This window comes from Pelophylax lessonae (genome assembly GCF_965119305.1).
Source record: "Pelophylax lessonae genome assembly, chromosome: 5".
NCBI lineage: Eukaryota > Metazoa > Chordata > Amphibia > Anura > Ranidae > Pelophylax > Pelophylax lessonae.
The window spans coordinates 171,406,177-171,431,041 of record NC_138772.1 but is presented as its reverse complement, the minus strand read 5'-3'; the positions used below and the strand labels follow the sequence as shown (position 1 = coordinate 171,431,041).

Genomic DNA, 24,865 nt, shown 5'->3' with positions numbered 1-24,865 from the left:
CCCAAAAAGACTCCTGGCTGTATTAGATCAAAAGGGGGCTTCTACTAAATACTGAGCAAAGGGTCTGAATACTTAGGACCATGTGATATTTCAGTTTTTCTTTTTTAATAAATCTGCAACAATGTCAACAATTCTGTGTTTTTCTGTCAGTATGGGGTGCTATGTGTACATTCATGAGGAAGAAGAATGAACATAAATGATTTTAGCAAATGGCTGCAATATAACAAAGAGTGAAAAATTTAAGGGCGTCTGAATACTTTCCGTACCCACTGTAAATATAAAACTAAAGCTCTCACCTTCTTGGAAAATGACCAGTAGCACAACAATATATTAGTATAGTTTGTGAGCTTCTTTATTCACAGTACCACACTGCATTGTCCTAAAAGTTTAATCAAATGCCAAAAAAGAGGGCACAAAAGCACAAATTTACATTCTCTACACCCTCTCTTATCCTGTATAAGTAATATTCCCAAAGCATTCAAAATATAGGTTTTAGGTACACTTTTGGTAGAAATTGAGGATAATAAGCAAACACTTGAATAGGAAACAAATAGAGAGAAATAATGCAGCTTTTCACTTGCTGTAAAAATTAGAATGTGATATCTGGGCTACAATAGCCACAAATATTCTATAGTGGCTGGACAGTATGTAAGCAGCTTGGTTAGGCTGCAATATAGGAGGGAGAGACAAGGCAGGCTTAACCTTGAAACAAAAATAAGAGCATATTATCTGAGAGACAACAACCACAAATATTAAACAGTGACTGGGCAGTATGTGAGCAGTTTGATTAGACTAAAATTAAAGAGGGGGGAGACAAGGTTGTTTTTTTTTAATTAAAGTAGAAAATAGAGTGTATTATCTGTGAGACAATAGCCAAAAATCAATTTTAGTGCCAGCATAGAACCAAATTACCGGAATTGTCTACAAACCAACACAGGATTAGAAACTTTGCAGTTGAGGTTAGGTTATGAAAACACTGTGTGACACCTTTACAGGTGGTAATGGAGACAGGTATATTTTTTAATTTTAAAAACTTAAAGGCTTAGTCTGTAACAACAGCAGCATGTGTCTTGTAGTCATTGCAAATTTATGACTAGTTCATTTTAATGGAAGTAACACAATCCATACTCTCAGAAGACAGGTGGATTTGCCGCTCCAAAACAAAAGCTCCAGCCCATAATGTGCAAGCTCCAAGCAGTGGTCTAGCCTAAACACCTAATAGTCCATGGGGTGCTTACTTCTAAGAGTGTCAGCACCAGCCCTAGACTCGAATAAATAAGCAATCCTGTGGTCCAGGTGATGCATGACTGTAGAATCTGATGGCTGTCATTAAAAAAAGTTGAAAAAGGGGTGCTAAGGCAGCCAACAACGTTGATCCTTCCTTCAGGAACTAGAAGCACATTGGTCATTAAAGGGGATCCCACCACCATCAAGAAATGAGATGCTTACGCAATACTTCTTCAATTTACCACATTTTTGGTCCCTAGGGGATGGTGGCAGGTGATTGGCCATTTACTCTTGTATCCAGGATATTATTGGGTGGCCACCCAATAGCAGGCTCTCTTTCTGATGACCCACACCCTGGGGTTTTTCCTCAAGCATTTGAGCATGAAAAACATTTGCCACAGGTTTCCTGCAGCAGAGGACCCCCAAGTCCTCAGATTGTACTAAGAACAACACTGTTCTCAACAATCTCACCCATGTACATCACCAAGGGGTTGGGAAGAAAAAATTGTCCGGCTTCAAAGCTTGCCCAATTTCCTCCTCGTTCTTGCTGCCAGCACCCCAACTCTCTTCTTCCCTTTATTCCTTTACCGCCTACTGCTGCCTCTACCTCATAGGGAATGTCAAAGGGAATGTCAAAGCTTCCAACTATCTCTGAGACAGTGGGAAGTCTTCCTCCTGCTGCTTTGCCTCAAGTGCCCTGTCTATTAGGGCATACAATGTGTGCTCTAGAAAGAACACAAGAGGCATTGTATCAATCCATTAGGGCCTACCAATTTGGTTGAAACTTTAGAAAGTCCCAAAATTCTACACACATCATAAATTATAAGCCATTGATGCAGTGAAAGAAGCCCAGACCCTATCCTCATAACCTAACTGTTTGGTGCGCAATGATAGCATTTCACACAAAATCCTGCCTGACTGAAGATGTTGTGGGTTTAGGCACCTCCTTGCCTGTGCCTGGAGAGCTCCCAGCAGCTCTGTCTCAGTGTGCCCCCTGTCCTCCTGGCATACCATCTTTCCCTGGCATGACAGCATTTAGTCTGGGACGTTGCATATGCTCTGGTGCTTTGTGGGAGACCAATTATACAAGCTACAAGGGGAGCATTTGCAAGGGCAGCATTTTACGCTAATATTAGGAAATGGGGTATGTGGATTATTTGGGGACATTTTTTTAGGAAGAGCCACCTGCCTTGAGAAGAATGCTGCTGGAGATGGTATGGTGGGCTTGGGAGATGCTCTATAGGTTCAAGCTTTTGCTTTACCCTTCTCAGTATGGCCCTGAAATCCTTTACCCAATCGACCTGGTGTTTCCTAAGCTTCTGAAACCCACTGTGAGACTTCCCTCCCTAAAGACTGGTGGCTGCAGATGTTACAGGGGATAAATGTTGTAGAGGGGGAAGGAGTGATGCAGAAAGTCAGGAACAAGGAGTAGTGCAGGCCTTTTTCCTAGCAACCTGTTTCATTGAGGTGCTGCTCACACTGAGCTCTGTGGTGCAGAGTCATTTGATTCCTCATGCATGTAGCAAAAGTTAAGAAATTAAAATGAAAAAATAAAAGAAAAAAGATGTGGGTCCAATGTTAAACTGCTCATGTATATGTTATACAGCAGAGGCGTAGCTAGAACCTTCAGGGCCCCGGTGCAAGAAACCATGAAGGGCCCCCCTGGCCAGGGCCCTTCCCTTCAAGCATGGGGCTCTTCCCACTGATCCTGGGGCGCATTTACTCTCATTGGGGGGCCCTTTATTACGGTCCAGCAGTGGGACCCTTTGACAAGTTCTGCAGTGGGCCCCCCTTCCTGCCATCTTAGGGCCTCCCCATGGTGGTGGAATGCCAGGGCCCGGTTGCAAGTGTGACCTATGCGATCCTGGAAGTTCACCCACTGGTGTCAGTAGTTTTTATTTTTTGGTATTTTAATTGTATTATTTTTCATAATTTTATCTTGTTTTTTTACAATGTCACTGACTAATACTATGACTCTGTCCATTCAAAAAAGGAAGGAGCTGGTAAATGACATATTTAACGACCCCTTCCTGGTTCTCTATTGTGACACCTCCCCTGCAGCTGCCGGCAGGAGAGGAGAGGGAGCACAGTGGGGGGGGGGCAGTACAGTGGGGGGGGGGAGCACAGTGGGGGGGGGGACCAGGGGAGCACACAGGGGCCCAGAGACAGCAGAACACAAGTGAACTGGATAGGAGGAGTGGCGGTGGCAGCATACAGAGGAACCAATTTCCTCCATTTTCCTCCTGCAGCTACAGGAGGAAAAAGGAGGACACTGATTTCTCTACATGCTGCCCCCGCCGCCCCTCCTATCCAAGTGTACAGGGGAGCTGCACAGGCCCCCTCCTGGAGCATGATGCCGGGTTGCAATTGTAACCCCTGTAACCCCTGTAGTTACGCCCCTGTTATACAGTATATATACTGTACATGCAAAATCTGTTTAATCTTCAATAATATTACCATGCATGAGGGCCAATGAAAAAAATCCAATTTATATCCAATCGTGTAGTCCCTGGCACTACACAGATGTTGTTGAATCCAAAAGATATCATACTGCATTTATGTGTGGGCAGCAATCTACCTAAAGATTAACTCTTGGCAGATATATAAGACACAATTATTGTTGCTCTGCATTTAAATTACATGCATTTTTAAATGTATTATTTTTAATGCAAGCAGTGTGTGTACATGAATTTGACTTGGTATCAGCCTCTTATAGTAACTGTAGAGCAGAGCTCAGATTGGGAAAGGGGGAAACAGCACAAGGAGCCAATCAGAAAAAGTGTTAGAGGAAACAACAACACAGCTTCTTCCTCCAACAAACTGTCACAGTGAAGGAAGGTGCTGACCACACCATCTGCAGAATTGCCATAGCCAGCATTGCCCCTACTCAATGCCAACAACCCCTCCTTATGGACCGCAGTGGCTCCAAGTCATGTACAGCAGAAAAGGTTAATATCTAGTGATGTATCAGTACCAATACTCCTGACCCAATATCCCTGTTGTGGAATCCAGAAAGGACAGCAGAAGCATTTAAGTGACTGCAAAAAGAATTGCCAACAACAAAGTGCCAAATGTGCAATTTAAATAATTTCTCTGCGCTATTACACAGATGGTGCACATTATAGATTTTTTTTTTTTTTTTACCTTGAAATCTACTTTAAGGAGTTATCCTGAATAAATCAGTGGAAAGTGGGACAACTGGTTCCAACAGACCTTTCTAAGAAAATACTTCTTAAATGAAAATAAAAATAAATACCTGGTAAATAAACCTAGCCACCACACAGTTTTACATACCTTGATTGTTTTCACTTTCCATATCTCTTAAAAAGAGATTGTAGTAATACTGTAAGTTTAATATGCCACAAAAAATGTACTTTGTATCGTAAAGAAAAGAAAAAATAGGCTTTATTACATTTGACCAGAAATGTCAGTCACATAATACAGTATAATAAAACTGATCAGCTGACCTTTTTCTGTTTTAGATAGGAAACCATCTTACTTAAGGTGTGTACACACTATAAGAAATTTGAGCTAATGATCGTCCAGTTTTCTTCGATGATTAAATGATTAACAGCAAGTTGGAACCGAGGATGGAAATAATGTACGAAAATTCAAAGCAGCTAGGTTCCAAAATCAAAAAGTAATAATAAAGTAGGGTATCTATCCCTGGGAAGATAATGGAAAGTCCACAATGGGACCAATGAGGGAAATTGGGACTATGCAATACCAATAAATAAACAAAAAAATATAAACAGTTGAAGATGAGAAAAATAATACTTTAAAATATACATTTTACATTTTATTCATTCTATACTGGCGTTCTCCCTGCACATTTATGCCTGTTTGTATGTTTTTTATTGCTTACCTAACAATGGTTTTCCATTGAGGTGTCTTAAATGTTTTTGTTGTATCAATAAAATTTATATTTTTTAGTAATATTTTTCTCATCTTTAACTGTATACTTTTCATTATCTTTTTTTGTTTATTTTTTGGTATCGCATAGTCCCAATTCCCCTCATTTGTCCCATTGTGGACTTTCTATAATGTACAAAAATGATTGTACAACAAAGCCTCTTTTTTTTTTTTTTTTTTTTTGTTTCTGATCGTGCACAGTCTTTCGTATCTGACTTTTCTCGTATGTAAACCTTACAAAAACAGTGTGTAATGTGTATTAAACAAAAATCTTTAAATTAATTCACATACAAGAAAGCTTTTGCCGTTTCTCCCTTCGAAAATTTTTGTTTGAAAAGTCTGAATTGGATGTCAAAAGTTGTGTACACACTATACGAAAACCTAACGATTGTGCCTCTTGTGGAATTTTCCTTCCAATATTCTCATAGTGTGTACCCAGCTTTAGAGGTTGATTTACTATAACAGGAGAGTGCAAAGTCTGGTGCAGCTGTGCATGGTAGCCAATCAGCGTCTAACTTCAGCTTGTTCAACTAAGTTTTAATAAAAAATAAAAAAGCTATAAGCTGTTTGTTTTCTATGCAGAACTGCACCAGATTTTGCACTCCCCAGTTTTAGTAAATCAACCCTCTCCTTATTTTTCATAAATAAATTTACACCTTTTTATGGAGTTTTAGTCATCATACACAAAGGTTCCCAGGTCTCTGTTATTGTCCATAAAACAATCCCTGAGGTGTGTCCATACAATGAGACCTAGCCATAACATGCCATCTTTTGGCACAGCACATTGATAACATGACTATTATTTTGAACATCTTTCCAAGACAAATAATTGTCAAAGTGTCCATGTGTAATAACTAAGCAAACTCCTGTTCTTATAGTCAGTGGAGAAAATATTGCTAGTATCCTCAGCATGCCCGGATTAGCAGTACCACAAGAAATATAAGACAGAGTAATGATATTGCAGCAAACAGGAAAAGAAGTCCAGCAAAGACCGTAGGCCTTAAAGGGAGAAGAATCAAGGGTCTCTCTGCAGGGATCATATTGGTGAGGTTCAGCATGTAACCCAATGACCAGGCAATGCTGCTGTTCCCAACCTGTTAAACAAAAAGATGTATTATTTTTTTAAAAAAAAGCAGAATAAAAATGTTAGTTTGACTTAACTAATTATGTTTTAAACTAGAACTAAAGACTTTTTTTTCTAATTTTGGAGTAAAAAAAAGGGCTAAAACCCCCTGTCGGGTCAACCCTATCAAAGTTTCCAAAAGCTTTCAAACTTAAGCCCCGTACACACATACCTATTGTCCGCCGTAAATATTCGGCCGACGACCGATCGGCCGATTGTAGACTTGTTAGTATGATGCTTCTGACAGCCGACAGCGCATTTTCGGCCGAACAGAATCTGTCATGCAGGCATTAAAATTTTTGTTGGCCAACACCAGAACGGCCGATTTTTCGCCAGTCAGTACAGAATTCGGCCAACAGACAGCAGATTTGCAAGACTGGGCATGCTCAGAAAAGAAAAAAGACAAGGAAAGTTAACCATCACATGACATCACTTCTGCAGTCGGCTGTTGTTGGCCGACAAAATTCGTGTGCAGTCTTTTGCAGTTTTCAACAGACACGACAGCCCTGGACAAAAGACGGTCGATCGTTCGGCCGACGATCAGTACGTGTGTACGGGGCTTTAGTGAGACATGTAGCCTTGTCCACTTAAAGAAAAAAACACACACACACACACAAAAAAGATCTGTATGGTGGTATATAGTTGCTCTTTAATGCATGCCAAAATGTCCACAGAATATGGGATAAGAAGTCAAGCATCTGTGATTGGAGGAAGTGTGGATGAATCTCATGATCTCCTCTCCTCCAATCACAGAAGCCTCGCTCTCACTGAGCGGGCAGCCCACATTGATCAGATTACTGGGTGTATTGCAGCTCCGGCTACTAGCTTTATCGCTGGACATTCAGCTCCAACAGGAGGATGCTGCAAAAGTAAAGTAAGATATGTAACAAATGCTTCAACCTCCAGAGATGTGGCACCAGGGCCGAGGTGGGACTCATTTTCAGCCCTGGAGTTTCATGCCTTAGACCGGCCCACTTTAGTTCAGGACTGACTATATTAAAATAATGTAATTAAAACCTCAGAATATAAGTTTACAATGGCGCACTGTTCTCTACAGCCTTGTAATTCATTTAGGGAGAGAGAGAGAGAGAAGGAGGGGGTGAAAGACAGAGGGAAGTAGAGGGAGGGAGAGAGTGAGAGAGAGAGAGAGGGGGGGAAAGAGGGAAGGAGAGGGAGGGAGGTAGAGAGCGAGAGAGAGAGAGAAGGAGGGGTGAAAGAAAGAGGGAAGGAGAGGGAGGGAGAGAGCGAGAGAGAGAGAGAGAGAAGGAGGGGTGAAAGAAAGAGGGAGGGAGAGAGAGAGAGGGGTGGAAAGAAAGAGGGAAGGACTGACCCCCCCTACACTGACCCCCCTTCACTGAGCCCCCTACATTGACCCGCCTACATTGACACCCCCCTTCAGTGAACCCTTTCACTGACCCCCCTACATTGCCCCTTCACTGACACCTACACTGACCCCCCTTCACTGACACCTACACTGACCCCCCCCCCCCCACATTGAATTGACACCTACACTGACCCCCCTACACTAACCCCCCTACACTGACCCCTTCACTGACACCTACACTGACCCTACATTGACCCCCCTACACTGATATCTGCACTGAACCCTTACACCGACCCCCCTACATTGACCCCTTCACTGACACCTACACTGACCCCCCTACACTGACTCCTTCACTGACACCTACACTGACCCCCCCTACATTGACCACCCATACACTGACACCTACACTGAACCCTTATGCCAACCCCCTATATTGACCCCTTCACTGACACCTACACTGACCCCCCTACACTGACCCCTTCACTGACACCTACACTAACCCCCCCCTACACTGACACCTACACTGAACCCTTACACCGACCCCCCTACATTGACCCCTCCGCTGACCCCTTCACTGACCCCCTCCACTGACCCCTTCAGTGACCCCCTATACTGAACCCCCCCCCACATTGACACCTACACTGACCCCCTACACTGAACCCTTCACTGACACCTACACTGACCCCCCTCGACAGCTTAAATGGCGGGAGAGATAGGGAGCTGTAAAATGAGGCTCAGTAGCATGTTTTATTGCTCGCCAACGCTAGGTCACTTTGAAAAATATTTCTGCTGAGTACTCCCCTATTTATCAATCATATCCACAGTGCTCAGCTGAAAAGAGCAGAACATCACTGCATTGTACCTGTAATTCATCAATGTTCTTGGGTTTAATCTGGGCATCTTATGTTTGCTTTTGTCCCCATCTGTCAGCCCGCCCACCACCTGCATTGCTTTAATATTCTTAGCTCTGCCAGGGATGTAGTCCGAACATTTTCTTCATCTTCTGCCGGCCTCTATCCCCGCCACTGGCCCGCCCACCACGTATAGCACTTCCCTAGACCATTAACTACAGATCTGATAGGAGGTGGGCGGGGACAGAAGATGCAGAAAATGACGGGACTCAACCTGGACACAGAGCTAAGAATTCTAAAGCAATGCAGGTGGTGGGCAGGCTTACCGTAGGGGACAGAAGCAGACAGAAGATGCTGAGACTAAATCCGAGCCCTAAGCATACAAAAGCCTTACAGGTGGTGCGCACATTATCAGCGCACATTATCAGCACTTCACCCCCGCTGCGCCCCTCCCTTTCTACAATAAATTGTTCCACCCCTTGCACCGGCCCTGCACTGGACCAGCCCACTAAGAATTCTCTCTGTGCTCCCGATTAGCCAATCCGGGCCTGTGTGGCACACATCATTAGATTTCCGGCATTTTTACTGTGCAAATGGCAAAAAATGTGTTCGCCCATACGTCATCTTTTATCAGTTTCAGTATCAAGTCATCTATAAACTTACCTCTTTTTGAAACTGAATCTGTGGCCAAGACTCAATGTCAAATTTATATCCTTGAACCAGTAGATAGTAAATATAATTAGCTGAAAAGCAGTAGGACCTTGCATATTTTTCATCAAACCTTGGAAGCAGTTGTGGAAGCTGTAAAAATAAATTGTATTCATTATCAGCATCTTCTGAGCCCCTCATGTTGCTATAATTAAGATTTCTTTACAGTAGAATTCTAGGTATAGATGTTTTTACATAGATACATTGGTCCAATTTGGACTAATGTAACTATGCATATACCATACCTGTGAGATCCCGCTGGAAAATGGAAATTCCCTGTAGTAGACATTGCTACTACAGTGATCTCCACTAGCTTCTGTGTCCTGTACCGAGCGGCTACCCCGCTGCATTGTGAACACCAGAGGTCGTTGTGGCACAGACGCCATTCAGAGAATTCTGTTCATTTTCTCAAAGAATGCAAAGCATTCTCTGATGAGACAAGGTAGAAAGCATAACGTCACCACCTTGCCTCTCTACTTCTTCCAATTAGAAAATGCTAGGGAACACTACACACTAGTAAATAAAACCCCCATAGCAATACACAAAGCAATAAAACCACATTTTTATCACTTACAACTTGGCACCATTAGTCAAATCAAGCTACAAACAAAGAGAAAAATTCAGACCTTGCTCCAATCTTGAGAACAGAAAGACGACATACTTGAGTTGAATTCCTCTAATGAGAAATGTCCAGTAAGATTTAAAGCATTTGCTGTATAATAAAATCCTGAAAATGCCTGTAAAATAAATAGAATAAAAAAACACGTGTATAGTATAAATTCCTCCATTTACATTATTATGTTGGTTTTATTGTATGTGATTTTTCTTTTAGGTCAAGTTACAGTTTTTTTTCAAGGTTCCCCTTTAAAAAAACAGGCTTGTGTCTTAAATATTTTTTTATTTTGGTGGGGGGGGGGGAGCGGGGTTCATGATTTTTATTACATGTTGAGGTGCTCAAAGCAGCATTCACTAGAGATGCCTTTTTTCTCACAGCAGGCTGCTGCATAATTTATTACATTCTCCTATCCCCATGAAAAAGTTAAGCATATACCAGCTATTCCTGATAAAATTGTCCTGCTGTTGGCCAATTTTACACGGTGGTATCATTTGCACTTATTTCTTGTAGTTTCATTGTTTGATTATACTTCAGTGGACCCTCCTAAACACTTGCTACTAGCTTAGCACAGTCATAACCTTAATTCTGGAAATGGTATTAAACTTAACTCAGCAGCTCATCTGTAGGTACTATAGGTCATTTACTCCAGTCTAAAAGACATGCATAGATGTGTGCACAGGGTGTGCCAAGTGTGCCTGGGCACACCCTAATCATCCCGTGTGGTGCATATTCCCCCTGTTTAGACCCCTAATATTTGCCCCTCCACCCCAAAGCACCTTGTCCCCATGTTGATAGGGGCAAGGTCCTCTTTCCAACAACCCTGGGCTGTGGTTGTCGGGGTCTGAGGGCAGGGGGGCTTATCACAATCTGGAAGTCCCCTTTAACAAGGGGGCCTCCAGATCCCAGCCCCCCCCCCCCCCAAACATGAATGGGTATTAGGTACATAGTACCCCTACCCATTCACCAAAAAAGTGTACAAAAGTAATAAACACAAGACAGTTTTTGACAAATCCTTTATTAAGAAATAAAAAAAGAGGTGTCCCTCGATGTACAGTGGGTACGGAAAGTATTCAGACCCCCTTAAATTTTTCACTCTTTGTTATATTGCAGCCATTTGCTAAAATCATTTAAGTTCATTCTTCTTCCTCATGAATGTACACATAGCACCCCATACTGACAGAAAAACACAGAATTGTTGACATTGTTGCAGATTTATTAAAAAAGAAAAACTGAAATATCACATGGTCCTAAGTATTCAGACCCTTTTCTGTGACACTCATATATTTAACTCAGGTGCTTTCCATTTCTTCTGATCATCCTTGAGATGTTTCTACACCTTCATTTGAGTCCAGCTGTGTTTGATTATACTGATTGGACTTGATTAGGAAAGCCACACACCTGTCTATATAAGACCTTCCAGATCACAATGCATGTCAGAGCAAATGAGAATCATGAGGTCAAAGGAACTGCCTGAAGAGCTCAGAGACAGAATTGTGGCAAGGCACAGATCTGGCCAAGGTTACAAAAAGATTTCTGCTGCACTTAAGGTTCCTAAGAGCACAGTGGCCTCCATAATCCTCAAATGGAAGACGTTTGGGACGACCAGAACCCTTCCTAGAGGTGGCGGTCCGGCCAAACTGAGCTATCGGGGGAGAAGAGCCTTGGTGAGAGAGGTAAAGAAGAACCCAAAGATCACTGTGGCTGAGCTCCAGAGATGCAGTCAGGAGATGGGAGAAAGTTGTAGAAAGTCAACCATCACTGCAGCCCTCCACCAGTCGGGGCTTTATGGCAGAGTGGCCCTACGGAAGCCTCTCCTCAGTGTAAGACACATGAAAGCCCGCATGGAGTTTGCTAAAAAACACCTGAAGGACTCCAAGATGGTGAGAAATAAGATTCTCTGGTCTGATGAGACCAAAATAGAACTTTTTGGCCTTAATTCTAAGCAGTATGTGTGGAGAAAACCAGGCACTGCTCATCACCTGTCCAATACAGTCCCAAGAGTGAAGCATGGTGGTGGCAGCATCATGCTGTGGGGGTGTTTTTCAGCTGCAGGGACAGGACGACTGGTTGCAATCGAGGGAAAGATGAATGCGGCCAAGTACAGGGATATCCTGGACAAAAACCTTCTCCAGAGTGCTCTGGACCTCAGACTGGGCCGAAGGTTTACCTTCCAACAAGACAATGACCCTAAGCACACAGCTAAAATAACGAAGGAGTGGCTTCACAACAACTCCGTGACTGTTCTTGAATGGCCCAGCCAGAGCCCTGACTTAAACCCAATTGAGCATCTCTGGAGAGACCTAAAAATGGCTGTTCACCAACGTTTACCATCCAACCTGACAGAACTGGAGAGGATCTGCAAGGAGGAATGGCAGAGGATCCCCAAATCCAGGTGTGAAAGACTTGTTGCTTCTTTCCCAAAAAGACTCCTGGCTGTATTAGATCAAAAGGGGGCTTCTACTAAATACTGAGCAAAGGGTCTGAATACTTAGGACCATGTGATATTTCAGTTTTTCTTTTTTAATAAATCTGCAACAATGTCAACAATTCTGTGTTTTTCTGTCAGTATGGGGTGCTGTGTGTACATTCATGAGGAAGAAGAATGAACTTAAATGATTTTAGCAAATGGCTGCAATATAACAAAGAGTGAAAAATTTAAGGGGGTCTGAATACTTTCCGTACCCACTGTAAATCCATCGTCGATAACGCTGCCCACCACACCCGGAAAAAAAAAAATGTTAAAATGTTCTTGCTTCCTGGGAGGCTTCCTGACGAATGCATGCTCTGCCATTTGAAATTTCTTACATGTGGCCACCTGGCTATGTCGCTCGATGACACCGTCCCCTTTTGATTTCACGCGACAACCCCGGTGACACCCCCCTTGCCCCACAGCACCCACCCCCCCCCCCATGTTGAGGGCATGTGGTCTGGTATGGTTCAGGAGGGGGGGGGGCGCTAACTCATCCCCTCCCTTTACTGACCTGCCAGGCTGCATGCCCGGATAAGGGTCTGATATAGTTTTTGGGGGAGAGGAACCCACGCCGTTTTTTTGTAATTTTGGCATGGAGTTCCCCTCCAAATCCATACCAGACCACACCTGTAAGTCATTTTAAATGGGATTTTCTTTAGAAATTGTAAGCATGCTACAGATATAAAAAATGTGAGTGCAATATGTTTTGAAGTTTGTGTCAATAAATTCTTTGAAAGCGTACTGCACCATGAGAGGTTTCTCTTATATTTTTGAGCAAAAGTGTGAGAGGACTCCGGTGTTTGTGATATAGTGTGCCCTGGACATCTATCGGGATCGATCCTATGTCTTTGAGGTCCATATTATTTCATTGCTTAATACATGGTGATATCTGGTAAGGATATTTATAATACCTATCTTGGTGGTGGTCTGTGTCACGTGGCCTTTGAAGAAAGGAAGGATTGCTTACATAGTTTCCATCTGCACGTGGTTATCCAGCACTTGGATTGATCTTAAAGACTGTCCCTTTTAAATTCAAGGACTTTTTTAACACCAGTTTTAAGCGCTACAATTTTATATGGTTTTATGTTTCGTGACTTTTCAGGGTCATTTTTTGTGTAGCTGCTTTCTATATTCATTTATTTGATTAATGTTAGTTATTGAGTGTCAGCTGACTTTTAGTTAAGTGGTGCATAGCGCAGCTATTTTATACCATTCATGCTACAGATATGCCACTTTACAGACACATTAAGGTGACCCCCCAGGCACTATATTTAAAGGAATTTTGAATTTTTATTGTTGCACTTTAAGCATAAATAAAATCATCGCTCCTGAAAAAAACAATCTTTTTTTTATTTTTTTATTTTTTTATTGATACATGTCCCCCAGGGCGGTACCCAGACCCCTATACCCCTTTTAAGGCCAATTACTTGCATTTAAGCCTTCAAAATGGGCACTTTTGATTTTTCCTGTTCAGCTCCTATACACTTCAATGGCGTTCACTGTTCGGGTTAGAACATTTCACCAGTTCGGGAGTTCTGCTGCGAACTGAACAGAGGGTTGTTCGGCCCATCCCTAGTTATGGGATCCAATATAAGGGCCTCCATGTGCTAGTATGAAAATTATCTCTAGGGAGCCTATCTTATACATATTCCATAATAAGCTCACTGGCATTCCCTAGGTTCATGGGATCAAACGTATCCCTGTGTATGAAGATAAGCAGGATTTATAATTCTGTTGGCAGTTTTGTTTATTCAACTTGTCTTCTTAAGCTAACTAATTTAGTGTAGATTATAAAAAATATGTTTGTTCTCTGCCTGACCACTACAAATAGATTTAAATCTTGTTATATTTTCACTGACTTGCATGGTTTGGAAAAAAAAAGGTGGCACTTTCAATAAACCACATGTTCATCACTCAGTTTGGGATTCATCAGAAATCCCATCTTAATGTCCCTCATATTATCCCCACCCTCTTTTTTGAGGTGGGAACGGGGCCCTTATTCCTCAACATTGAGCTTTGCTATCCCCCCCTTGCTAAGTTTCCTCTCTCCATCTTGAAAGACATGTAGCCTGGTCTTCTACAGGAAGAAGGGGAGGCACAGATTTGCCGATCTCCCTTTTCTCACCACCTAGGCTGTATTCTTGGATAAGGGACTTTTTATGGAATATTACAAAGAACCCCATTTTTCTCCTTTGTTATTTTAGTTACTACATTCCTACCGAAAAAAATCAGTTTGGGGTGCTGCTGCTGTATGTAAATCAGGTTATTTGTAAAAACAAAAAAATACCAATTCCCTAGCCAAATCTGTGCTGCCAATGTACAATGTCACTATGGCTGTCTGTGAAAGTCATAGTGAACACCACACTCAGCTTTAAGGTATTCCCCTTTCTCTGCTGTCCTGTATTTTTTGGGGTTTTTTTTTTTTTTTTTTTGTTTTTTGCATTGGTACATGTGCTCTCTGGCATTGCCCAGCTTCTCACGCCCTTTGTATTTACAGTATTTTGCCTAATATCCCTAAACATGGTAAAAACGTACAAACAAGATTTCCCTCCCAGTGACTTTAATAGGATTTGCTGCTAGGTTTGGATTTCACGAAATTTAAACAGGATTCGCCAAACCCGGTAAATGTACTCAACCCTAAACCTTAGTGTGGGGAAGTAGTAAAGGGCACAACCAAATCCTGAAAAATGATTTCAGTACACCCTTCTAGCTTTTATTCCCTTCTTTTGTTTGAAAGATTAAATTTTCATCCATAAATAGCACTTAGTTCCATTTTCTTAATAGCTTTCATTATTCTTGAGCCGTGATAACATAATTCTCTTTATTACAGCTGACATCACTACAGTGCTTGCCAATACGCTTGTTACTGCCAATGTGGGTATTGAAACTCATGAAAAATGGATCATATAGTCCATTGTAAGTTAAAAATAAATGTTTTCTTCATGGCCTTTAAAATGGTCAATTGCTACCCTATTTGTTATCATCGCCCTGTTTTCCATAGTTTGCATCCTTGTTTGTTGAACAGAGGTAGAGCAGGTTTAAGGTCAAACTATACGCAACACTTTTTTTTATTTTGGATAGAGTAAGGGAGGTTATAACCCCTGTCAGGGTTTGTTTCGCCATCTGTGTCCCATTTCGAAGATTCAACTTCACTTCCTGCCCTGTAGCCAAACAGGAAGTGAGAGGAAATCCCTGCAAATTAGGGGAATTCCTTGGGAACCCCAGGTCTCCAGAACTAGTCAAGATAAGAAGAAACGGCCGCACATCACTGGAGTTCCAAGTGCTTTTTTTGTGACTTCTAAAGTGGCAGGACAAAACACTAACCAGTCCAGGTAGACGCGTTTCACACAGTACAACTGCGCTTAATCATTAGTAATGATTAAGCACAGTTATACTGTGTGAAACATGTCTACCTGGACTGGTTGGTGTTTTATCGTGCCACTTTGGAAATCACAATAAAGGCATTTGGAACTCCAGTGATGTGCGGCCGTTTCTTCTTATCTTGATTTTGTTCATGGAGGCGAGCCGGGGCTGGCACTCATGTGGAGGATCCATCAGATGCACTCATCTCACCTGGAGCAGCAGATCTTTCTTACCTTCACTCACCAGAATTAGTGTTCCCTTCTATTACTTTTCTGGGGACAATTCAGAATATGGGATTTTCTTTACTTTCACTTCCAATGATAATAGTAAACAGGAAAAATAGAGAGGGTGAATCTTCCTATTGGGGGCACAGACAGCAATACAGGTGTTCTAATTAATCTCCACTCTATCCAAAACTAAAAAAAAGTTTTGCCTTTAGTATACTTTAAGGCCTGTGACAATGTGCTTTGGGCTTGTGCCAATGCCATCAGTTTGGGAGGCTTCTAAGATCATTCAGAAACTTTGACGTATGCATTTAACCTTCAAATAACCTTCCTCTAACCAGCGTTGAACTGCTTAAAGCAGTTTTTGCACACATAGGACTTGCACCTGAGGTGAAAAAAAATTAGTTACAGAGGCTTTTATGGCCAGTTTTGACAGACTTTGTCCATGCCAGAACTGCTTCTTTCCCCATCTACGTCTAGGGTCATTGCAAAATCAGCTGAAGCAGGTCAAATGTAGGTTATCTGCAAGTATAGTTTGCATTGAATTCTGATTGATCTCAGAAGATTACTGATGTCATAAGCGCACTGCATTTGTCCATCAAAGTCTGTTGATACGTGACCTTACAGATCTTCTCCCGACTAAAATACAATCCATTTCAAATGGCACTTTTTCATGTTTTTTCAAGTGACACAACCAGGAGAGCAACAGTATAATGTGATATCACAGTAATATGCTACAGGCAGTATGGTCACACTTTAGATATTCCTCTAATTTTGGCTCCTTTACCCCTACAAAGGTATTGATGACCCATTCGCCTCCAGGAACCACCCATTGTTCCTTTTGTTTTTCTCCCCACTCCCACGCCCACCCTTTTTTTCTACTTCTTCCTCTTCTCTTTCCTACTTTAATCCTTCTGTTTTTTATGTATACCTCACTAGATATATGGTTTTCCCACATTGGCTGCTACCCAAGATATCGTACCCCCAGTTATAATTGATGTAGCCATTGGGCTTCCTATCTAGTGAGTAACTTTTCTTATCCAATTGCCCTTTTTTCTAGTACAGCTTAATGATTTTTGACAACCTGGGGGGTATGATATTGTACTTGATATGTATGTTTTGTTGGCACTGGTTAAACCTACTTAAAGGAGAAGTACAGCCAAAGCTCGCTTGACTGTACTTTTCCTGTGGGTCACAGGAGTGCAGTTCGTTCTGCACTCCTGTAAACCATTTTCCGCAGACATCGGTTTGAAGCTCGCTGTCAGCTGATATCACAGAGTCGGTCCCGGCTCAGGCAAGATCATGACAATGAAGGTGGGATCTGCCCACATGCCCAGACTGGCAAACAGCTCAGCCTCTCAGCGAGTGGCTGAGAGCCTAAGCCGGCCGCTCCTGCCCCCTCCACAGCCCAGTGCTCCAGTGAACGCGGGGTGGGGGCAGAGATGAGAGTCGGTGACTGAGAACCGAGCGATCGGCAGTGTTTGATCATTTGGTTGTCAGTGTTAGAGCTTTTGAGGGACAGATGCAGCATCGGACTGATGATGTATTCACCTAGATAAGTATTATGATTCTGCAAAAAAACAAAAACCCATACTTCTCTTTAAATGATCTACATTATACTCCTAAATATCATAATCCAGGGTTGTACAAGTTTGGATGCATTTGTCTAGATGAGATTTTTAACTGTTCTGCAAGATCGTATTGTCTGCAAACTCTTAAAAAAGTGATTAAACATAATTATGGTCCTTACCGAAAATTTTCCTTTTACGTTGGGTTGGTAAACTCCATCAAAAGAACAGTCCTGTTCCCCATGACATGCAGTGAAATTAAATAAAGTGGACACCCTGTACAGGCACTGGTCTGGGTCTCCTGTCCCCTTAAAACGAACAAACTGATCTGGGTTGTAATTAGCTGGCCGGAATTTGGCTGAACACAGACTTCCAAATATGTGATTCATTGTTAGATTGACTTTGTAGTTGCGAGGATAGCATGGGTTATCGACATAGGCTTGCCCACGTATTCCCTGAACAAGAAACAAAGCATTAGTAAAAGCATATATAAAAAATACTTAGAGTTTCAGGTACTAGAAAATACATTTACAGTTCCTCTTACAAATTATACAAATACAAAAGAGAATGAAAATAATACACATCAAAGGGATTTCCAAGAAAAATGGAAAATCTATTGTTTGATTGGAGGCCCTTTGTGTTGTTCCATAGAATGGTTGCCACTTCTCAAATTTAGAAAGCTGTTTGAACAGCCTGCTTCAGGAACTGATCTTACAAAAACATGTGAACACTTCACTTTTAATACAAATAAAGAACAAGGTAGTAGCTTCAGGGTGGTTATCCCTGTTCCCTCTCTAATTACACATATTATTGCATATGTAATACTTTTAACCACTTGCCTACTGGGCACTTAAACCCCCTTCCTGCCCAGGCCAATTCTCAGCTTTCAGTGCTGTCGCACTTTGAATGAAAATTGCACGGTCATGCAACACTGTACCCAAATTAAATTTGTATCATTTTTTTTTTTTCAAACAAATGTAGCTTTCTTTTGGTGGTATTTAATCACTACTGGGATTTTTATTTTTTGCTGAACCAACAAAAAAGACCGAAAAATTTTGAAGAAAAAAAAAAATAAAGTTTTTATAGTTTGCTATAAAATTTAGCAAGCAGGTAATTTTTCTCCTTCATTGATGTGCGCTAATGTGGCGGCACTGACAGGCTTCACTGATGGGCACTGATAGGCTGCACTGATGGGAACTTATAGGCTGCACTGATGGGCACTGATAGGTGACACTGATGGGCACTGATAAGGCGGCACTGATAAAGTGGCACTGGAGGGCACTGATAGGTTGCACTGAACAGTAGCACTGATGGACGGCACTGATGGGTGGCACTGATGGGCGGCACTGAAGGGCACTAATAGGTGGCACTGATGGGCACTAATAGGTGGCACTGATGGGCACTGATAGGTGGCACTGATGGGTGGCACTGATGGGCAATGATAGGCACTAGTAAGTGACACTGATAGGCAGCACTGATGATGGGGCACTGATAGGTTGCACTGGTGGGCATCGATAGGTGGCACTGGTGGGCCTAATAGGTGACACTGATAGGTGGCACTGGTGGGCACTGGTAGGTGGCACTGACCTACACTGGTAGGTGGCACTGGTAGGCACTGGTATGTAGCACTGGTGGGCACAATTGCTCTTCCTCTTCGGGGCCGATATCCCTCTGACAGCAGCCGGCGATCTGCTTTTTTCTCCTTACGCTGACAGTGTGAGGAGAAGAAAAAATCTGACTGCCGGCTGCAGTTTACATCATGTGATCAGCTGTAATTGGCTGACAGCTAATCCCATGATAAGTGCCTGGGACTGCGCAGGCAGCTCATGAATGGGACGACGTACATGGATGCCCTCCTGGCAATTAAGGTCTGAGATGTAGCCGTCTTTCGGCTATAACGCGGGCGGGAAGAAGTTAATATCTATATATATGTAAGATAAAAGGCCCATGAAAAAATCACATGGGCAAAAGAGGGGAGAAAGTAAAATTATGAGATCCCAAAGGCATGCTCCCAGAGCCCCGATGCGTGAGTATTAGCATCACATTGGAATCTCTATAAAACAAACATATGTAAGTATATACAGTCCACTGTATATACGTACATATATGTTTTCTAGAGATTCTAATTTTGTAGACTGATTAAGGTGAAATGCATCAGAGCTTTGGACAGATTCCATTTGGATCTTATCATTTTACATTTGGCAATCCACTATTAGTTACCTTTTTCTACAGCTTTAATATATGTAGTATTTTTATGCTATTATATGTCATGTTTTTCAATGTTCTCCCATGAGGTTTACTTAGGAGTTATTTTAATGTTTATCTCAATAAATATTTGAATTTTATTCATATTATTGTTGAACAGTTTTCTGGGCATCACTAAAGTTCCTCTTTTCTCCCCTCTTTTGCCCGTGTGGTATTTTTTTCATGCTTATTTGGGAGAGATGCCAAAGTTACCCTTATATACAGCCACTTTATTGATGGTTTATACGATAAAAGGCCCATGATCTTTTGGTGTGGAAATTGGATCCCCCTTCCACTTGGGGGATTCTACTAATATAGATACTATTTTGGATATTTTACATGTAAAGTATTGATCTATAATGTAATTTATTACAGTGACCTACTTTTAAAATGCTACTAAACCCAGAACCCGGCATTCACTATATCTGGGCTCCCACATGTAGCGGGGGGCGGCCGCCTGGGAATGACACAGTCTATTTTAAGGGAGACAAGCCTGTCAGCTCCTGCGGGGGAATTACCCCCCCTATCTCCTCCTCGCATTACACTGTGTGCCAGCGGCTCTCGCAGAGGACACAGCCGCAGTTCTGTTCCCTCCCCTGCTTCTTCATTGGCCCCCACAGCCTTCTATGGGGGCAGGACTGCACACCCCAGCTTGCTTTTGGGGCAAAGAGGGGAAAGAGACCAAGAGGCTGCCTGGCAGCTAGGAAGACATCACGAAGCAAGGGAGAAGACCGACTCAGGGAAGAGGTGCTGCCTTCCCAGGTCCGTGTGTTGCATCCACGGCCAGGCAGGGACATCGTGCCTGAGAGGGGGATCCCAGGTGTATTCTTCAGGCGCACCCGCGCAAACGGCGTGAGGCACTCCCGTTGTGAGGTAGCCAGTCGTGCAACCCAAAGAGCCTGCCTGTTCAAGGACACTTCACTTGGGCCTTGGTTGCAGGATTGGTGAGCGGGCACTTGCCCATTTTACAGAGATACAGAGACACTGCATGCAGACAAAGTTGCCTATTTCTGCCTACATCTGTAGAACCTGAGTCATACTACACCCTGATAAGCAGTCACAGTGTACGCCTTGCCACCCTGATACTGCCAGTATACTGCATTCTCACTCTACTAAACCAGTTATCTAGGTGCACCAAATAAAGTGGCTAGCTGAAGATTCAAGGCCTTCTTCTTCTAAGGGACTGAAGTTTCTGGTGCCATACGGGCACACACATATACCCAGGGCTCAGTATATGTAGTGTACTAGTGAGGTAATCTGAACTTGGGAGTTACACTTTTGAACACTGAACTAGGTGCAGTGTTTGTGGTTCTGTGGGCCTGTGGGACTGTGGTGTCAGGAGACAGAAGGGAGAGATCTGACATAAGAAAGGGTTATTCCTCTGCTCTCCTCCTGCCTTGACTCATAGAGCCCAGTTTAAGTAGAGTGGTGGTCAATCCGGTACTGCGTTTGCCATTTTGTGATCTGTCTTTGTTAAAGTGTTTTGCCTCTGCTCTCGGGGTTATTTGTCTTGAGGAGTTCCCTGAGAGCAGCCAGGCAGCACCATGGAGTTCTATTGCTCTTGATTCTCAGTCATTATTACACAGTTGACCTACTTGAGATATATTTGTCTACTGTTCAGCTATACTGCTACTGTTTGTTTCCATTCGTAAGAAATTTCACAGTAAAGATTATTTCTGTGCTTTACTACAATGTGTGTCTTTTATTGGTGGTGTTCGCACTAACATTATTGCTAGGTGTGCCAGAGGAGCTGAGAGTGTTCTTGGGGTTGAGAGGCAGAGTAAAGAGCCGTACAGGGCCGGCCTTAGGTGTTCAGGCGCCCTGTGCGAGCTAATGAGATACACAGCTCAGCCCTGCAGACAGTCCGGACTCGGAACTCGGAGACACAGGTACAGCCGCACAGCGGGAGGTAAGCGGCGGCCACGGCCTGTGGTAACCCTCTCCAGGCCGCAGTCGCCGCTTACCTCCCGCTGTGCGGCCTCATCATTTGCAAGCTGTGATGGCTGCACGGTGCCCCTGTTGCCCATGGCGCCCTGTGTGGCCGCACAGCTTGCACACCCCAAAGGCCGGCCCTGGAGCCGTATACACTCAAACGGCTCCTTGGGGGGTAGTGCTACACACAGAACATGGAAATGCAAACATTTTAGTAAATATAAACTGCTAAAAACCTTTTCTCATCAGCCATATATAGCAGTCTTGTGACTTATATTAGTGTTCAGTTTGTAGGAGAAGTTTTCATTCTTCTCTGACTGTCCAAGAGGCTGCATGACCCCTGACCCTCTGTCTGGACAGAGCTTATTGGCCCTGTGCTGAGCACATGCACCCTCCCAAAAAAAAAACTCTCTAGCAATACACACCAAACTGAGCATGTGCAGAGTGCACCCAAGGCTTGGGGCATTCAGGAGATCGATTGAGGACTGTGGAAGAAGGGGAGGATCAGAGAAGACAGGATCAAACAGCCTTTTTACACAATTCATAGGATTAACCCCTTTAGTTCCACAGTGTGTATAACAATCATGATTTACTGCATATACAGACTGATTTGACTTTTGTGTGTTTAGTGACACTTTCATTTCCGAAAATATTTCTATGACGCAACTTTCAGACCGGGGATTTTACAGTTTAGTTTTTATCTACCTATCTTTTAAAATAAAGCTGTTTCCTGAAGCGCAAGAATGCAGTGCTCGTTCCTGTGTCATTCCTGTACATTCCCCTGCAGTGAAATTTTTAGCCCATTCATTTAAACGGGCTGAAATTGCGACAAATCAGACAAAAAGTAGTGAGTGCACTACTTTTGAAAAACACAGCTCACCAAGTGGCATGGCACTGTGGTCTCATATAATCAGGTGCCCGCAAATACAGTGCATTTGCAATATGCGTTTGGGGTGCCGCTAACAATAGATTGGCACCCGCCGGAGATCGCAAAGGCAGTGTGTTTTAAACCGGTAATTTAAGCAGATCCATTAATCCAGCTTCCAACTGTCACTTATTTGAGGCGACTGTCCCTATTTTATCACTCTTTCATTTCTGATGTCTGCCTCCAAAAAAAAAAAAAAAGCACAATATAAATGTGAAGTGTTATGTCGAACTAAACCATCTGTCTAGTCTCTAAATTATTGCATTTATTTTGAAATGTCACTTAAAGGAATAAAAGAGTGGTGAAAAAAGCACTCACATTTTTTTTCACGATTTTAACCAATCACTTTAGACATATTTATTCTTCATAGTCCTCATACCTGGGGAACAGGAGTTTTGTCCTTTGCCTACTTTGTTTTAAAGGTGTCCTCCTTTCTCATATTAGAACATTAGAAGGAGCTTGTCCATAGTGTTTCTCTGGCAGAGCACACACACATATACCATGTCTATGTTCATATCCTAATACCTGAGCCAGTGATGCCAGCAGACGCTTTTCAGATTCATCTCTGCCAAAACACTGAAAGCTGTGAGTGTATACATTGTATTTATAACCATATAGAGTAACTTCCACTGTGTTGTTTGGGTTCTGTTCAGACTTCTCTGGAATAAAAGATATCTGCGTTGAAGCACCACCCAAATCCAAAGCTCCTGTTGTCTCTGCACCATCAGGATGTACCCATGTACTCCAAATGTTTTTCTAAAGGAAGAAAATACCATTATATGCACATTCTATGTTTTATATAAACAGTAAATCATCAAATCAGCCAGACGTGTAACCAAAACCTTCAGGGCCCCAGTGCAAGAAACCATGATGGGCGCCCCTAGCCCCCGACGAGGGCCCTTCACACCGATCTGGGGCCACTTTACTCCCATCGTGGAACCCTTTATTACAGTCCTACAGTGGGCCACCTTCCTGCCATCTTGGAGTCCCCCCACAGTGGGGAAACACCAGAGCCCAGTCGCAAGGACATTTGTGACCCTGGTAGTTCCACCACCAGTAGTATGGTGGCTTTCAAAAGACTCTTAGACTTACATCTCAAGGATCAGGACATTAAGGGCTATGTGAGATGATTACAGCCACACACACCCACACAGGTTGAACTGGATGGACTATTGTCTTTATTCAACCTCACCTACTATGTAACTATGTAACTATGTAACTACTGGTTTCAGTAGTTATATGTTGTTTTATTTTTAAATTTTTTCACCATTTTATGTTATTTTTACAATTTTATTTTTAAATATTTTTTTCATTATTTTTAAGACCCCCACTGGGAGGCTTTGGTGAAATATCAGGGGTCTAAACAGACTCCTAATGTCTTACTTACATGGATGGAGGAGGATTTTACCTAACAGAAGAGTCATCCGCACAAGTGATGCACAAGTGACACATCCTACTGACTGCAAGTTAGACTTTTTGTGTTGCTTTACTACATTATGTAACTATGTAACATTTTTATACTGAAATAGGATCATGAGATGTCAAATATCACGATATAGAAATCATGCACTTTCTTTTCACACACCTCCAAGAAATTTCCCAGTAAGTAGTTGACTGTGATCCATCCGTACACGCCTTCCTCCTGACCAGTTATGATGTGAGCTCCTCTAAAATCAAAAGGCTGGGTTTGGAAGTAGTTCTCAATACTGGTAAGGACTCCTTGGGCAGCACTTTCATTTTTTAACCTATGTGGTTTACAGGAGACAAAATGCTGAGAAACTAAATTGATTTTCAATGGCAGCCATAAACAAAAAAGTTGCTAGTATTTTCTATTCATAGACTATGAAGACTATGAATGTAAAATCAAATGTGTTGTGTGTGACTTGATCTGTCTGATGCTGCTGTAGTGTAATTTATGGGAGGAAATCTCTTTCTATAAATGTAATGAATCACTCACCGTAGAAGCCTCATTCCCGCAGTGGCTCCCAAATATGCCGGAGTGCTGTTTTGCTGCTTATGTGGTATTACATCTATTACTTTCTTCATACAGTTATCTACGTTCTCAGCAGCTTTTTCAGGTTCAGCAGCATAACTGGAGATGCCAAGGCCTGATGACATAGCAGAAGTCAAATTATAGTTTTAGCATGGTATTTTGGTCCTTTAGGATTTTAATATACCTTTGAACAGAACTGTTAAGTATAACCTGTCTTTAAAGCGGAGTTCCGGGCACAAAATCGACCTAATCGATTTTGTGCCCATCCGCTGGATCTTCTTCACCTGAAAAGGAATTGGATAGTTAGGTATATATATTTTTTTTTTTACTCACCTTGTAATTGTAGATAGAAAATACTCACCTCTTCTTCACTCCTTCGCAATGA

The 24,865-nt window shown here is 42.5% G+C and overlaps 1 protein-coding gene across 1 annotated transcript in view; it reads right to left on the bottom strand.

Annotated features, from left to right (window-relative positions):
* Positions 1–5,727: 5,727 nt before the first annotated feature.
* Positions 5,728–24,865, bottom strand: part of ENTPD3 (ectonucleoside triphosphate diphosphohydrolase 3) — a 76,057-nt gene continuing 56,919 nt past the window's right edge. The window contains exons 4-10 of the mRNA XM_082258373.1: positions 24,445–24,595; positions 24,073–24,232; positions 23,013–23,243; positions 17,569–17,841; positions 9,772–9,882; positions 9,101–9,238; positions 5,728–6,233 (exon numbers count right to left, since the gene is read on the bottom strand). Coding sequence (XP_082114499.1) covers positions 6,045–6,233; positions 9,101–9,238; positions 9,772–9,882; positions 17,569–17,841; positions 23,013–23,243; positions 24,073–24,232; positions 24,445–24,595 — 1,253 coding nt within the window. The 3' untranslated portion in view covers positions 5,728–6,044. The remainder of the gene's footprint in view (positions 6,234–9,100; positions 9,239–9,771; positions 9,883–17,568; positions 17,842–23,012; positions 23,244–24,072; positions 24,233–24,444; positions 24,596–24,865) is intronic.